Below are 16569 nucleotides of genomic sequence, written 5' to 3' on the forward strand. Positions count from 1 at the left end.
AATCACAAACACAAAGAAGTCATGCTGCTTCTTTTAAATCAAAGCACAACCTCCCACCAACAGGAGAAATGTGAAAGGTGAGAAAGAAAGACAATTCAACATTTGCAGAACAGGTTGAGTGCATGTGTTAAAAATCATGAGAAATCCATTATATAATTTAATGAAATAAACATCAAAAAGCTGCTCTTAAACTCCCAACATCAAAAAATAAAATAAAGAAATGCTCCACAAACCTTCAGTTCTTTCCATTTTAACAAAGGCCCTAAATATGCAGTTCTGTATAAGTTAAAACATCCAGAACTATCCCTATTATGAAGTCGCAAGAATTTGGTACATTCTAAACGACATGTAACATGTTGCATGCACACTCCTGCTTACGCCCGGTATTGCATAGCTGACCGAGAAAAAGTCCCAAATAATATAATTTATGAGGAAGCTAGGAGTGAGAGTAGCAACTTCTACTAACTCCTTCTTAACTGAAATTCTTTAACAAAAACAAATTCATGGTAGTAGCACCCATGAAAAAGTGTGATCTAGTTAATGCTGCAAGCAACATTTTATCTGTGATTCATTATAAAGCTGCTACAAATTTTGCAGCAGGAAAATCTGTGTAATTGAATATTTTTATTGATAAGGTCAGTTAAAAAGCATACTAAGAGAAAGAGTAAATGTTTTCAAATGAGTGACCTAACATTTAAACTTTTGGGGAAGGAATATTAAAATACCCAACATACACATATAATCTCTGGAAACAATTGCAGTAATTAAAACAACACTGAACATTTGGAGAGAGACATTTTATGGAAGGCATTACAGAACTGTCTCCCCAAAGACACTGATCAACTTGGGTGTGTTCAATTAACAGGAGAAATTAATTTCAAGTCAAAACCCCTGCTGCTGAGAATCATCCAGCCTTTAGTGCTCTCTCCCCACCCCCCAGCCCCAGCATTTAAATCCTTCGACTGTCAGCAGGATCCTTCTAGATGAGATAGTTAATTTGAAAGATTATTTTCACTACTGATCAACTGAACTACAACTCCAGTGTTTCCAGTAGTAAGTTTCATCAACAACAACAACAAATAAAAAATCTATTATTTGAGATGAAGATGGCCTTTTCATTTGCACCGGCTATCTACCTCAACACCTACCAATGTCATTACATTCCATAATTTTATCTTCTTCCTCTAGGCTAAGCTAAGCCAGACACAGTTAACTCATGTTGACTCCGAAATGCAGACATTGCCTAGAATAGCAGGGATCCAAACCACAGAGACTTTCAGTTGCTCTCCGTTCTGACCTTCTGGAATTCCAGAAACAGTTCAGACTGCCAATTACAATCCTTAGTATTAAAATCATTAAAAAACTGAATTCAAATTGCTTTCAAATCTTCAGGTAGGGAAAAAAAAAAAGTCTCTTTACAGACAGAGATGTTGGATGCTGTCCACATGACTGAGATCGTGGTTGAACTAGATGATAGTAAATTCAGTTTCAGTATGTCTAGTACAAGATCAAGAACACCACAGCTGCATGACGCACTGATTAAGTGCAACCCACTCTGCCAATTCTAATTTTGCACAGAGTTATGCTCCATCAGGTAGTGTCTGTCCTTCTGCAACCGGCATACAGCCAGTATAAACATGATACCATGTGATCTAGCTTATTTGATGAGAATGTGCTACCAGGTGATTTGGTACTGCACAGAAGTGGTATTAATGAACATGGGACCATAGCCCAAGGCACAGAGTGAAACAATTTGTCAAGGTCAACCACACAGGCTGCTAGTAGACCTGAAAATAGTATCCAGTCCTCCCTAATCCCAGGCTAGTTTACTACCTACTGGGCAGCGCTGCTGCCCAACATGACAAACACAGTTTTCAAATTACAATGGGGTTCTGAGGATTTCTTTGGCACCTTCATTCTAAATACTATCCCTGCTGCCACCCTGTCTACGGAGCTCCCAGTTCCATGTGATGGTCCTAGGTCCAGCACATTTCACCCAAATCCTCACTCTGCTAACCATCTGTGGCCCCTGCTGCCCCTGCCCTAGCCACACAAGCCAAGGGCCATTTCAGCAACTGCAGCATTGACACTGCAAATATTTAGGAAAATGTTTAGCTTGACAAATGTAAATAACCACAGTGAAGTCAAATAAACCCATGCTCGTGTGCAACGGTTTCCAGGGTTTAGTCTCCAAAACGCAGAACATGTTTTTATGCTTGCTGAGACACTCAGACACACTGCTGAGGATGTGCTATTTAATCCTCATAAAATCATACACTACTCCTACTTCTTTATACACTGCTCACTAAAAAAATATTTTTATTGCAGCTCATCAAATGTGGACTCTAACATATTATTGTAGTGAACTATATACATAGCTTACTAATTCTGGGAAAATAAAAAAGCGGCTTCCATCAAATGCTTAGCCCAACACATACAGAGACAGACAGGAAAAGTAAAGTAAATATTAGAAAGTAAATATTAGAAATGTGTTGAAATGCATCCTTGTCCCAGTTTCTGCAGGAAATGGAGTACATGTCTACAACAGTGCAATATTGTTTGAATTACTGTTTGGAGACAGCAGTACGACAGAGCAAGCATTGCACTATTGATTATAAATTGTATCAAAGAAATTGCACTGAAGAAACTTTAAAATGTTAAAGAACTCCATAGCTAATAAATGCCAGAATTAAGTTTGCCTGTAGAAGTTTTATTAAGCCCTATGGTATTATATATATGCAAAGGCATAACTATAGAGTCACATATTATCTTCCTCTACTATCCTGCCCGAGTCATGATAAGGATTTGATCCAATGTCCACATTTTGTTTATTCTGTAAGATGAATTATCAGTCTGAAGTGGCTTCATTAGCAGATAGCAAGTAAACAAGCAGTATAGAGCAATTCCAGTTAACATTCAAGATACAAAACCCAAGGAGACATCAATTGTTAACAAAAACTTTAAAGATGAAGCAAGTTCTCCATAAATCTATTTACTGTTTGATGGGAGAGAAGACACTGCACAGGTACAATGTGTTTCACCAGGGGATTGACTTCTTGCTGCTGATGGTGCACTTCAGTACGCTGTAAGTGAACTTCAAGATAGATTTACTAGCTTCTACAATTATAGAGTCAGAATAAATGCAGTGAAAGACTACAAGAGCACTTTTATTTTTCCTACCAACCCAAGAAAAGATATCTCCATCTCACTAAACCCATTTTCATGGTAGCATATTTCACAAACATCTTCCTGAGCCGTTACTGTGTAGCAGAGGACTTCTTTGATGAAAAGAAGGTCTCAAAATTTTCATGGCTAGCATACAAGATTTCAGAATCAAGAAACACTGATGCACAGCACATATCAGAGAAAATGCTCTGAACTCAGCTGGAACAGTAAAGGTCACAGCTGCAGATATGGATATCATCAGTGGATTTTGCCCTAAAACATGCTGTCATGACAGCGCAGCAAGAAGAAAAAAGACGAGCAAAGTGCTTATTAAGAAAGCATCAGGATCAAACAAGGCTATTTGTTCCATGAAACTAGGAAGTTCCATGTCAAAAATTGTTTCACTGACAACACTGTAATGGGTATCACAGTGCCAGTCACTGGCAGAAAGTCCTGAATCAATTAAAACACATGAATGCCATGGGATTCATAGTCTTCCCATTACTTAGCTCTACAGAAAACTAAGTGACAGCCCTGTCTCTAACAGGCAGCAGAGGTCATTGATGACAGTGTCAGTGCCTGCCACACAGACTGGACTTGGTCATCACATCAGTTCTGCTGCCATAGCTGTGCTACCAAGGCGGATGGGAGCTGGGTGGAATCACATCCCCTGGCTGACCTTGCTATTCCTTCAAAACCCACACTGCAGGTGGAGCTACCACTACAGAAAGTGTTTTGTTGGTTTAGTTTGCTTTGTCAAAAGAGATGACTTGGCTATATTGGCAGAACCTTCTCCAACAGGACCCACGGCCAACACAGCTATGCTGGCAGAGCCGGGTAACAAAGATGTTATCTTTAAGCCCCTTTTGTTTTTCTGAGACCAAAGAAGACCTTCCACGTCACTAGAGCATTATATTATGAGTTTTAAGTAAAGAAATTGGAACTCTTCTTATTTAGAAGAGTCAAACATAGCCCATGGACTTTCCTATACAGCAGTTTTAAATAGGATTCTTTCCTTTTCTGCAGATGCTCCTTAGATCACTCACAAGCTGCACACTTGGAATGAGTATGACCTACATCACTGAAGGGAATTATTTCTCTGCAGGATTAAAACCTACACACTTGGCCATGAAGACAACAGACCCCAATACTAAGTAATCTGCTCTAAATTACTGAGAAAGTGAACAAACGCCCCCTCCTATCCCCTGCCCCATGAACTTACTAGTCTAAAGGGAACTAGGGAAAAATACGAAACACATGCAAGAGTAGTTCCTGTATATTCTGTAGAGACAAAAACGCTCTTGTATAAGGAACATGGTGCACTCCTCATCTTTGCCAAAGGAAGACTGAACACTTGACAAGGTGTGAAGTCACACAGGCATGAACGACCAATGCACCCAGACTTCAACCCCTACGCAAGACATACACCTACGTCAGTTGTATGTAGTTTTACAGCTAAAACCCAACAAAGAACATGCTTAATTTCACTTCCTCTGTTCAAACTGTAATTACCTTTGATCTAATTTACAGTTATAATTGCTCAAATCAGTTTCTATGCAGGACAATCAGAAAACAAAAATGTCAGCAGCCACTGACATGGCGATAGAAATGACTCACCTAGAACAACATGGGAAAGCTGTAGCAGTAGTAGGGATAAAACCAAGCACCAACGCAACTTCTAATATTTCCATCTTTTTCTTCCAGCTCAACGCCACCTCCTTCCTAGCACTCTCTCAAGCAGTCTCTTCCCCATCTGTCTATATCACCTCATGACTTCCCAAGCCCATGTCCTTTACCCTTCTGGCTGCCTCTTCCCACTCTCAGTCCTTCCTTAACATGGCTCTTAAAACTTTTCTTAAACAATTCCCCTATGTTTTCTTCCACCTCACTCAGGTTTAGATTTTATCCTCCCTCAGAGTGCTCAGGCTTAGCAAAAGGCAGACACAATTCAAGCAAGCCAGACTGATGTTTGGCAAAGCAGTAATTTACAAGAGGAAGTACTAAGCAATCTTTGCCAGAGATGCCGCTACCACATTGAACACTTTGCTCTCACCTGCAAAAAAACCAAAATAGCCCAAGTTCTCTTTCCCTGCAGGAGAAGAAAAGAGAGGTGAGAATAACGCAACATTAGAAAGCTAGTTATGTCTTCCTTGTTCTCTAGAGAGACGTACAATACATTGCAATTCATTTTATCTAGAGAAGTCTGTGGACTTCAGAAAATTTACCCCAGCTTTTACAGTCCAAACAAGCCAAATGCTTGAAAAGCTGAGACAGTGATCACAGTCCACTGCCAACACCCCTGCTAATCTAGAGAGCAGAGTGAGTGGGAGAGAGCAGGCACAATATTCTGGCACTGGCCACTTGAGAGCTCTCCCAGAGCAGGGGACACTTGACCTGGCTAAGTCAGCGCAGGTCCCAATCACTTGGGTCCACTTCAAGAGTATAAAGAAGTCCGCAAGAGATACTCCAGCACCATTAGTCTTTTGTTGTTACACTAAAAATAAGAGTGCTGTCCGGACTTTGCATGGAAAGGACCAGAATATTGGCTAATTTATTTTAAAAATACCCACTAAAAATGAAAAAAGCAGCAGCAGTAGGAGTCCAGTCATTACACAGGTACAAGAAAATCCAGTGGCACAGGGAGTTTCCACAGACAAAGGGTTTCCCATAGCCTATTGTTGGAAACACTGTGATTCAGTTCCTCGTTTCTTGCTCAACAGGCTGCTGATTCAACCAGAAGAGGATGCTGATATGTTTCACCTTCTGTATTCCACCTACTGCAGCCTAAATCAAGAAAAAAACTTGGCTTTTCAAAACATGTGACTATATCTCATGCTAGTTCCTAGTTACTTACATTACATACTTTTGTTGTACAATATCATCTTTTTGTCAATGTCATTTAAAGGTAAACATAATAAAATAATAAATCTGGAATTTTAACTGTCGCTGTTTTCTTATCTTGCTAACTTCCAGTTGGACATTCACTACAAGCAGGTGGTTAGAAGGTGAAACCCAGAATATAACATACTTTCAGATTCACTGCTGTATGAAGAAACTACAGACCAGAAGAAATGACAACATACAAACTCACAAAATAATCAGATAAAATCTGTTTTGCAGCTTGAGACAAATACTGTTAATACTGTATATGAGAAACAGTCTGCTTGTGAAAATGAATGGCCTGCTGCAACTCCCCAGAGAAAGCCCTCAGGTAAGGAATTCAGATGGAACCAGGGAGCAAGCCAGCGGAGGCTATTTTAAACCCAAGCCTTTCTACAGCTACCTCCAGGTGCAGTCCTAAATTCAGCAACAGTATCTGTTTCCCAGAAGCAGATTTTAAGCTGTCTCTGATAGGCAACTGGAGATACGCTGGGCAGTTCTGGAGACATGGCATGTAGCTATCCTCCAAAACAAAGCACTGTTATTTTTTAGAGAATAGATTGTATCTCTGTTCTACTGCAGAAGCTTATATACATTTCTTTCTCTTACTCAGAAAGGTTTGTTCAGGATGCTGGCAGCGGAAAGTACAGAAAATTCCCTAGAGCGAGGTAGGAAACAGAGATAGGAGAAGTGTGGCTAGAGGCTAATAGATTAGCCATTACTGACTTTATAATCCATGTAGACTCTTAAATGTGTTAAATGTCTTGGAGCTGCATTTTAAAAACCTTAGGAATGAAAGAACGGGGAAGGAGCTTGTTTTAGCAAAACAAGGAGTCGTCTCTGACACAACATAAATAAGCTACATTTGGGAAAAAAAGTGGAAAAAATGAAAAACAACCTTCTGAGAACTTTATTTTTTTGCACACAAGCATAGATATGCACACAACAGATGCTGCTGAATCCAATCGTAAAAATCATGAATGTTATCATTGCCCTACCTAAACCCACAAAAATATCTTCACTTCAGTCAAGCAGTTAAACCTGTGCTTAACTTAAAGGATCATGAGTGAATGTAGCTGAAGTAAACAGGATTTGAGTGCTTTGCTGGTGAAGGCACAGGCTTACTCTTTATACTCCTAATGATGAAGAAAGTGTTTTGCTGATGCATAGGAACAATGAAAGAAGTTGCATTGTTGAAAATGACTTGAAATTCCTATTATAACAATAACACATAAATTAGTTAATAGCTTACAATCAAAATATAAACCTATGTTTCACTCAAGTCTGGATATACATCATTAATCTCTAATGACGTGAGGACTATGTTATGTTTTACTAGGAAAGCTTTAAAAATCATGACTATTCCAAATAAAAGGAGAAAGTTCTTGTCCATCCAATTTCTGACAAATATAAACTAAGAGGTCTGCAATTATGGTGACATCTGAGTTGAAATGTGTATTTAAAGACTGCATGGGGAACAGTGACTGTATCTAATGCTGTCCAACATTTGCTGACATAGGCATAGTTTTCAACTCCTTTTAAACATGTAATATTTAATTATTTGCATGAAGACTTTTTAAGTTAAGCATCTGACTCAGGATGATTTTTAAAAGTTATTAAAGGAAAACCTTTCTACAAAATAAAAACCACGTAGGCATTTCTCAGAATAGAACTAGTGGAAAATGCATTGCTTTGCTCTCCTGTTTTTGTTTTAAAAATAGCAAAAAACAATAGCAAGATAATAGCAAGATGGGTTGAATTGAAAAGCTCTACTACCTTCATGCTTTGAAACACCTATTTCACATCTTGAAGGTGAATCAGGGATGTGCTTTTTGCCTCGTGTAGAGAAATCCAAACAAAACTGACACCTAAAAGTCTATTTGCAGGCACTAAAACAGGTTACTTCGCAAGTTGAGTTCTCCAGGCACGGTGCGGCCCAAAAAATAAGTGATCCAGTACAGACTGCACTGAAATGGACTCTTTCAATGACTGGATCTGCTGTGGAGCCTACACGTCCAATACCTTGCTTGTCAATGGCCAGGCTGCGATGATCAGAAACCAGAAAACTAAGGAGCTGTTTCAAGAGAGTGGTCAGGGACAGCCTGGGAGAATGCAGAAAAAGCAGCCGCGCACTGGAATCGGGCAGCGAGGTTACAGAACTGAGTGGATTACGCAGCGTCCAAGACCCAGGGACAGAGACTGGAAGGGGGCTGACAGGACGACAGTCACGAGGAAACACGCGACAATGGCGGAGCGCGGACGGCCAGCAAAGCGGGGCGAGGCCGGCGGGCGGCGAGCAGAGGCGGGGCGCAGAGGCACTGCGCAGGCAGCGGCACCCGCGGCACCCCCGCGCCGCCCCGGCCGCCGCAGAGCGCGGCCAGCGGGGAACGCAGCCGCGGCGCCCCCTGGCGGCCAGCGCCGTTCCCCCAGCGCCGCGCTCCGGCCCTCGGGGCGCAGCGGGGACAGACAAGGGATTTTGTTCGACGTCGCCTTCTGTCCGCCAAAGGCGGAGAGGGAGAAGTCCTCCGAAAGCTGGTGCTCAGCTGCCTAACCCGCGGCGTCCTCCGTCGAGCCCGGTCAGCTCACGCAACCCGTGCTGCGTGCGTTACACCCGAATAGCCCCGGCACCTCTTCTGCAACTGCAGGCGCGCTCAACGCCGAGCTAGAAACCCCCTCAGCGCGCTGAAACGCGACAGCTCTTGCAAAAATGAGTGGTCAGGTAGCAAAGGAGACCCTAGTCATTGAGCAAACAATTAACAAGCTCACCCTTTATTAAAGCACCAGCAAACTCATGCGGCAGAAATACACTGGAAACCAGGCTTCATCAGTTTCTGGCTGCCACAAATGCTTGTTTATTCCTGAAATCAGCTGCCTCATTCATTATGCAGCTTCCATCTCCTGCAATACGTGAAGCAGGTATCATCTGAGACTAAGGTGTCTTAACTACGCAGTCCTCAGTCATTCCCAAAGCACTATTCATCCCATATTCCAACTGGTGCAAGAGTTTGGTGGGGAAGAATAACACATGAACACGTAACTAGAATCTGTATCACACTGCGTGCGAGCTAGGAAGAAAAATCAATAGTTGTACTGGCAACTTCAGTATTTTATACCTGTCAAAGATCTATCTTTCCAACTACGTGTCATTTTAATGTAACATTTGTATCTATTAAAAGACAATATTTAAATAAGGATATGTTTTCATAACCTTAATAGAAGTGAGTCTACCTGATTTACCGTTTCTTCAATTGCTCTCATATAATGATTAAGTTCTCTGTCCATTGCAGCATATTCTAACATGACATTTTCCATACTGTTAACATCCTCTGGATCATCTGCAAAACAAAATATTTTGTACATGGATGATCAGTTGTATTACTTTCAGGCAGCATTTTTTCTTTACAGATATGAAGACAAGTATTAATGCTGTGAATTTCTAAAGCATCTGTAAGGCACAGCAGGTGTTTTCAAGCTCCTCAAACATACACTTTTTTCCTATTTTGCAACTGTAAACCTTGACATTTCTTGGGTAACTTGAACAAACAGCTTACTCAGAAAGACACTTCCCTGGTTTCATGTGAACAAGAGAGAGTGTGTGTAATTTCATCTACCAACACCTAGTCATTAAGCAATCAGGATATTTTCTGCAAAAGTTATATTTCGTGACTCATCACATTGCCTCAGAAATAGTCAGAAGAAACTTAAATGCCCTCTCAGTACAGTATAGTTCACAGCTATAATTAGACCCCTTATCCCCAATAAACATAGCTACTGCAAAATCAAAACAGAGCCAGCATTTTATAAGACAGGAAATAATGGAAGATTGAATAGCATTGGTGAGTCAAACAGTAAAATTTAATTGCCAGTGAAAATCAATGAATACAGGACATGTGCTTAGTAATTCATATCCACTTTTATTCTCTTCTGCATTCCTCCTCATTTCACTCCTTTCATCTCTAACTACACCTCTGCTCTCCCATTCTAACATTGCTGTGGATCTGTTTAGCTGGATAAGGACTCTTTGTAGATGCTACAGGGCTGCACAGCCACAGCTGTATCTCCTGACGCAGGTGCATGTACCACACCAAATACTGCCAACTGCGGGAGGACAGCCAGCCACGAGCCCCTAACCCATTTAGGAAATAAAGAAATTAGGAAACGTAAGTTTCCACTTCTCCTACTCCTATTTATTTCTACCCTGCAGTTTCCAGGTATAGAGAAAATAGCTGGAGGCAGCTGGAAGCTGTAAAAGAGTCCCAAAGAATGCTGTGCAGCATGAGACGTTGTCATTTAATGGAGTATTCTTCTTTACAAGCAGTTTAAGTAGCCAATCTGTGCTGTTATTTTTAGGAAGAAAATCATGGTATAGCTTTTTAAATTACTTATTTGTGAAGAAAGGAAAATGTCTTCTGATCTGGCAAGCTACTGCACTTCCTAAGTTGCTAACTATATTAGTATGTTAGAGAACAAAACTTTGTCTCTGCAGAAAGCTAACATAAAGCATTGTATGCGGCCGTCTTAGCTTGAGAGCAAAACCTGAAACTGTTGCTGAAACACATCACTCAGGGATAGGAGCTTCATACCATATGAAACATTGACGGATCCAGGAGACAGAAGGAAAAGCGCTAAGCTATATTTACACAAAAAAGTTACATAAGCCATACTATTTTGTGAACATGGCAATTACAGTCATGATGTTTCCCTTAATTATATATAGGTCTGGTATGATCCATTTTTCATTAAGTAGATGAATGGATATTGCAGACAGAATCTTGGCATTCCTGCAATTTTCTTCTGAATAACCAGCATTTCCCTCTCCCCTTTCCCTTCCCTCCCACCCAATTTCCATATCCTATCCGGTAACTATCATCATGCTCTTTTTCCTTCCTGCTAGGAAGCATATGAAGTGCCTCCTTCAAGGCTGACACAAATGGCACTCCATGAATCACAGGAAAGGTTTGTGTAGCAAGTAACTGTCATTCTCCTCCCATGGCCAAAATGAATCATATCCACGGCATAAAGAAACTACAGTGGCCTAAATCTTTTTTTTTTTTTTTTTTTTTTTTTTAGGGTAAGAGAAGTGCATTGTTAAAACACCAAGAGATCTGTATTAATGCCATCTTTCCTATAAGTTAAAAAAAGCTTTAGATAAAGAATAATAATGTCACAACTTGAGAGATGCATTAAAATAAAGCTCAAACAAAGAGGTGGGACACAGCTCAGGCAAGAGGGACATTATCGGTAACTACATCCTGCCCTACATTCTTCATGTCCTGACTGTTCTATCCATCCACCGGCCTGTTTTAAGTCTCAGTGATGTTCACTGCTGTTTCCCTGTTGCCGTTCTTTCATGCATATGAAGTATGTTACATATACTGGAAAATCGCTGAATGTGTCACTGACGCATGATCATAGCCTGCCCTTGAAGGAATATTAAAATTGGCATAATGGACATAAAGATAGATCTGAAGGACTGTATACAGGTCAGTTGGTGTCCATTCCCTATTTCTGCTCTTTGACAGATACTAGAGTCCATCTGCTATCTGCAGTTCAATCCATAGTCCAAGGTGCTGAGAGCTAAGAGGAAAACTCCCATGTTGTTCCCAGCCACTCATCTCCCCATCTCCTGAACAAGATTTAAAAGGAAACATATTACAGGCTATTCTATTTGCCTTTGAAAAACTCCTGTCATCCCACATTACACACTGCAATAACCCGCTGTGCATGGCTCCTCTCCTCCCACCACAGTCTCCCTTCCCCTGATGAGCTACAAGCACTTCTGCCCCTCCCTGGTAAGGAGCAGATGCAGAGCAGAGCTTGGGTACACATGATGAGAAGCTGTGGGTGACTGTACGGGGATGTGAAGTTCTATAGCTCACCAAGGCAGGGATCCCAGCACCTTCAATGTTTCCTTACAACAGACTCCACCATAGACTCATCAGAACACACCAGTTGACCTGATCTTACTAGGGAACAAGGAATTAGAAAAGAAGGACTCACCACCATCCCACAACTCAGTCTCCCAAATCCCACCAGCCCGTTAGTTTAACAGTGCTATAATATGAGGAAGAATCAAAATTTAGTAATTGTATCAGTCTTTTGAGAGATTCAAAACACATTGTCCATTACCCACTCTGCAAGCACCGCTGCTACTTTTATTTCAGTTGTGAGGAAGGCAGTAGAGATTGATGGTAAAGGGATTCAAGGCACTGTCTCTCTTCCAGCCGACTGTCACCACATTATCTGCTGAATATCCTCCAGACAGACTCCAGCTACAAAGCCAGCTAACTCTCCAAAGTACTCAAACCTTTCACTCTGCAGGCCAACAACCTAGCTCAACACCAAAATCAAACACTTTGCAAATGCTGGATCAGTGCCTTTCTGTTATCTAATCAAAATTTATTCTAATCTTGTTTCTAATTTATATCTAAGGAATGCATTCCAAACTCTCTGCATATGCTTTTAGCTACTGCCACAAAATACCATCAAAGTTGCATACTGTAGTTAAGTCTCGTTGTTATCTAGGCTGCATACGTTGAGTTTACTAAGCATTTCTCCACAAGACCTTACCCTCACCACCCAGAGATTATACATTTTGCAATATTACATCTTTTACTCACAGAAAGCCCAGTTCAAGGCCATAACTTGCATTTTCAAAGGCCCTTGTGCATCATGTTAAAATTAGCTGGCTGAATATGCACAGTTCATGATTATGAATTACAGCTCGCATGACTTTATGAACTCTTTTTATAATGGAAACAAGAATACTATTCTGAAAAGTCTCCTTAAATACTAAAGTACAAAATTACATAAAGAGACTAGCAGGAGTTCAATTTCTCATTTCTAGTAAGAGACCAATCTGATCAAGCTCAGTTGCCCTACTGCTGATTCAAACTGTAATCAATCAGGGCTGGGTTACGTATCATGAACCCCACAGCGTTAAAACAGAAGTTGCAGTAATAGCAACTTGGATAGAGTCAAGTCAGCCCTGGTTTAATACTTCCTATATTAACGTTTGTCTGAAATGCCACCCATTTATCCAAAACTTGAATTTCCTTCTAACATCTGAGTTCATATTTACTTTAGTTCCCTGTATACATCCACAAGTTAGCAAAATTTCTAAAGGTTTTTCACAACTACCTCTTTTTCTGTGCAAAAGTTACAACATCAGTATTTGCTTATTGAGGGTGTTACAGCTGTCCTGCAGCCGATGCACAGCAATTCAAATAAGCATTCACTTCCACCACAGACTATCATCTCAAACACAAAATAGTCCGGAATACCATGAAATTACAGGAAGGCTCTAAGCCTACAAATATAACAGTACATGAAATGAATGCTTCAGCACAGACAACATGGATTAACATAAATATATATATATAGTCTCCTATCTTTATAGTATTGGCTAACAAAAGTCAAACTTCCAATTTAAGGAATTCTCAGTTCTACCTCTTGCATTACATGTTAGGTTGCTTCGCATTTCAAGGCTACACGCTGTTTTTTCTGTAGGCTCTCCCATCATTCAGGGCAGAAGAGGAATGGTATACCATTGCCCACAAATTTTGACAGTAGATTTCAGACTTTTAAAACACATGTAGCACAAACATCTGTCGCTTAAGCCAATAGCAACAGCAGTAGTAGGCAGTTGTCTTCATATCCACCAGCAATAGATAAAATACACACTTTGCCAGCAGGTTTCAAGTTATGGCTGACAGAAAAGGAATACAAGCTCCTCAACTCCTTGATTTAGTTCCATTTTCTGGAGGAGAATGTACATTCTCAATTCAGGATACAGCTAAGCATTTTGTTGTTGCTTTTAGCAAGTACTTCATCTTCAAAACCAAAAGTGCTAAGACACACACCTGCGCCCCCAATTTTGATCTACTCAAAACTGTTGGTATTTCAAGTGTGACAATACATCCTGAAAAAAACTATCAACCAATCCACACTCTTTAAAAATAGATTCACAAAACCCTTGGAGAAGACCGTAGCAAGATGTCCCTCTACTGTCTAGATGCTTGGTAGTGAGAAAATACAGACCTATGTAAAAGACCACTGTCTTTTTTCCCTCCTCTGTCTATATATACTTGAACGCTTCCATGGTCCTCCAGACTATACAGACCAACAGGAACTTAAACAGGATATCGATTGCTTCTGCAGCACTGAGGGTGCATCTTCACTTTTTCTCCTGCAGATACACGGACAGCTCCTCAGAAAACTCTGACCGAGGAGATTTCTTTCCAAATCTCATCTCCCTGACCTGTAACTTATTTTATCTATTAAGCTGCAAAAAGAGCAGAATGCTAATACAGAAAATTCTAAACTAGAAGAAATTAGAAGCAATACAAAGGAACAGCAAAAGACAGGAGAAAACCAATTTGATCTTCTGATTGCAGGTGTCTTCACATTAAAACCAGAGAAATGATTGAAAGTGGAATGCCCAAAAATCTCCACAGAGCCCTTTGGATAGGGAACTAACCACTGCAATTCATGCGAAGAAAAATTATTGCTGATTAGAGGGCCAAAAACCATACAGGGAATGGCAACTGGTGGAGTAAAGGGGAACTCAGGGCAGTCAGTAATTGCAAAATTTCCCTCGATGTAACAGTCAGAAGCTACTTACTGCTGAAGCTGGTCCTAAAGAAACCCCCAACTTCTCAGGAAATGCCTTAACTGGGCTGTAGAGTATTTCAAGCTGTATTTCCCTCACTGTCCCCTAATGAAGCCATTCTGCCTGCATAGAAAGCTTTCATATACACAGAGTTAGAGACAGAATGTACATGAGTGATTTTATAGACCAATACCTTCACCTAGATACCAGCACTCCAGCGAAAAGTAGATATGTCTTACAAAATGAAATGACATCTATGAGAGAAAGAGAAACCTACTCTACGTGGCCCTGCTTGAGCAGGAGGATTGGACAAGATGACTTCCAGAGGTCCCTTCCAACCTCAACCATTCTGTGATTCTATGACATTCCTCAATATCCAACAACCTCATCTCTAAACCATTCTTCTGGAAGATAGCCGAAAGTGAGTTCAAGTCCTCTCAAGCAAAGAAGGAAGTTGAATCTGAGTTTCCTATATTCTGTCAAAGAAAAAATCTGAGTAGAAGGAATAAAAGTGAGAGGAGTGTGGGAGACAGGACTACTAGAACTTGTAAAGGAAAGACCAGCATAGAAGAACACCGTCAGTTGACTGTGCCCACAGTTGCACCAGAACTATCGCTTGTGAATGATTTCTGAAGTTTCATCTTACTTTCTATTTGGCTTCTGCTAAGAAATTGCAAATCAAACTACAGTACTTGGATTCCGGTCAAGCATTTTGCTGTACCTGAGTAAAGTCTTCTGAGGTTTTATTCTGGGAAGGAAAGGGCAGTGCTTTTCAGTCTGGATTTAAACATATTTTTTTTATTCAGCAAGTAACTGATAAAAACTTCAATTATCCTTTTCTCCCTGCTTTTTTTTTTTTTTTTTTTAAGTAAGATGAGCCGAGAGTGTCTGTTAGATTACAGACTACTACTGACAAAAAACCCTCATCTTGTGTTACAAGCCATTTCGCTGTAGGCTATGACAGTTTGAAATGGAAAGAGACAGGATTCAGTGACCCAGGAGGCTCCTGCCAATCCCATGGAAATGAAACCCAAGTACATTATATTGTAGAGGGAGTCAGAATTTCAACCGAAACAGACCATGTAGGGTTTGAATGCCCACTTTGAAACATCTCAATTGCTGAATGCCCAGTTTGAAACCATCTCAAGGGGTCAGCATTTCCAGCGAGCGGGTGTTGCACACATTCTGAAAACAGAGTCATCTCAGAATGGGCACAGAGAAGCTGAGGCACCCAGTATTACTAACCACTTTTGAAAATAACTTACTATATTATTCTATAATAAAGTAATCACGAAACTTTTGCTCAACATGAAACTCCCTTCAACTCCATTGCCAGCAGAACTAGGCCAACAGTGCTTTTGAAAGCAACTTCCTTACAGTACTTTTTTTTTCTTCAAGACTACCAGGGGAAGGCTAAAAAGTCATACTGATCCCAGTTGAGACTTGAGAGCAGTAACAAAGATCTATCTTACCAGATACTTCTGCCACAGTATCCAAACAGACTGCAAGGTAAAGAAGGGCAATACCTCTGAACACCTATTGACACTGTGGTAATACCTAATGAAATAAACAGGGTTCTCACAGAGAGTTTGATTTAGCAAAACATTCCAACATGTGCTGACATGCTTTGCTGTACAAAATCCAAAGTAAAGTATTATTCAACACAAATAGAGATGGTTTAATTTAGGCTGAGGCACACAAATAATAAGACATCAACTAATCTCTCATACAAGTAAACAGTTTGCTATGGAACAGAAAGAGAAAAAAGTCTTTATATCATACCTACATATTTTTTGCTACTGTAACCTCTATGTTTGGTGCCACACATACAGCACCAAGGCATGAAGATGGGTAGTATGTACACACTTCCCCAAATAAAAATGGATGCTTGCTTGACTAAATATTAAGGCACA

General features: G+C 40.4%; 1 protein-coding gene across 4 annotated transcripts in view; it reads right to left on the reverse strand.

Moving 5' to 3' along the window:
- NSMCE2 (NSE2 (MMS21) homolog, SMC5-SMC6 complex SUMO ligase) overlaps positions 1-16569 on the reverse strand; it is a 131213-nt gene that overhangs the window by 92283 nt on the left and 22361 nt on the right. For 3 of the 4 annotated variants that reach the window (XM_059815558.1, XM_059815555.1, XM_059815559.1), the window contains one exon: positions 9274-9380. In XM_059815558.1, coding sequence (XP_059671541.1) covers positions 9274-9380 — 107 coding nt within the window. The remainder of the gene's footprint in view (positions 1-9273; positions 9381-16569) is intronic. The other variant, XM_059815557.1, reaches the window with a different exon arrangement.

The sequence above is a fragment of the Gavia stellata genome, chromosome 3 (genome assembly GCF_030936135.1).
Source record: "Gavia stellata isolate bGavSte3 chromosome 3, bGavSte3.hap2, whole genome shotgun sequence".
Classification (NCBI taxonomy): Eukaryota; Metazoa; Chordata; class Aves; order Gaviiformes; family Gaviidae; genus Gavia; species Gavia stellata.